We start from the raw sequence: 704 nt of genomic DNA on the forward strand, positions 1-704 counted from the left end.
GTTTCTACAGCTGGATGCCCTTCCTAACGCCAACCACTCCGAGAGTGTAGTGGGTGCTTTTACGTGCCACTGGCACGAAGGCCAGTCAGGCGGTACTGGCAATGGCCATGCTCGAATTGGTGTATTTTATGTGCCACCTGCACAGGAGCCAGTCCATATATACATACATATATATTTATCTGTTTATTTATAATTTATTTGTGGGTTATATGGGTTAACAAGGCTACCAATGCTTTCATGTAGAGGTTTTCACAAGTGTTCAAGCATGTCACATGGAAGTCGCTTGAACAATTGTAAAGATTTCTTCACATGAAACCATTAGTAGACTTGCTAACCCACAAATGAAGAATATTTATCCACCAATGTGGTGCTGAGCACTCCTTATCACTGTTCAAAATTAGTGTGTGCATATATATATATATATATATATATATATATATATGTATGATTATGTCTATGCAGATGTAGAATTTTCCACATGTAAGCCATAATTGTTTGTTTTCTTTTGTGTGTGTTTTACAACAGGCTATGAACTGGAAACTGCAACATATTGGAATGAACCCCACTGCCGAGAGCTATCTGGTGCTGCATCGATTTGGTTCGGTAAGTGATAAATGGTTGGCTTTTATTTTCGCAAGGGAGGTTGGACCACATACTTTTTGACTTTGTCGTTCTTCTTCGGTTATTCTTAAAATTTCCATCAT

General features: G+C 38.5%; 1 protein-coding gene across 2 annotated transcripts in view; it reads left to right on the plus strand.

Annotated features, from left to right (window-relative positions):
* Nucleotides 1-704, plus strand: part of LOC106867700 (uncharacterized protein ZK1073.1) — a 112,460-nt gene that overhangs the window by 80,986 nt on the left and 30,770 nt on the right. For both annotated transcript variants that reach the window (XM_014912655.2, XM_014912658.2), the window contains exon 8: nucleotides 526-603. In XM_014912655.2, the coding sequence (XP_014768141.1) occupies nucleotides 526-603 (78 nt within the window). The remainder of the gene's footprint in view (nucleotides 1-525; nucleotides 604-704) is intronic.

The sequence above is a fragment of the Octopus bimaculoides genome, chromosome 14 (genome assembly GCF_001194135.2).
Source record: "Octopus bimaculoides isolate UCB-OBI-ISO-001 chromosome 14, ASM119413v2, whole genome shotgun sequence".
In the NCBI taxonomy this organism is placed as follows: Eukaryota; Metazoa; Mollusca; class Cephalopoda; order Octopoda; family Octopodidae; genus Octopus; species Octopus bimaculoides.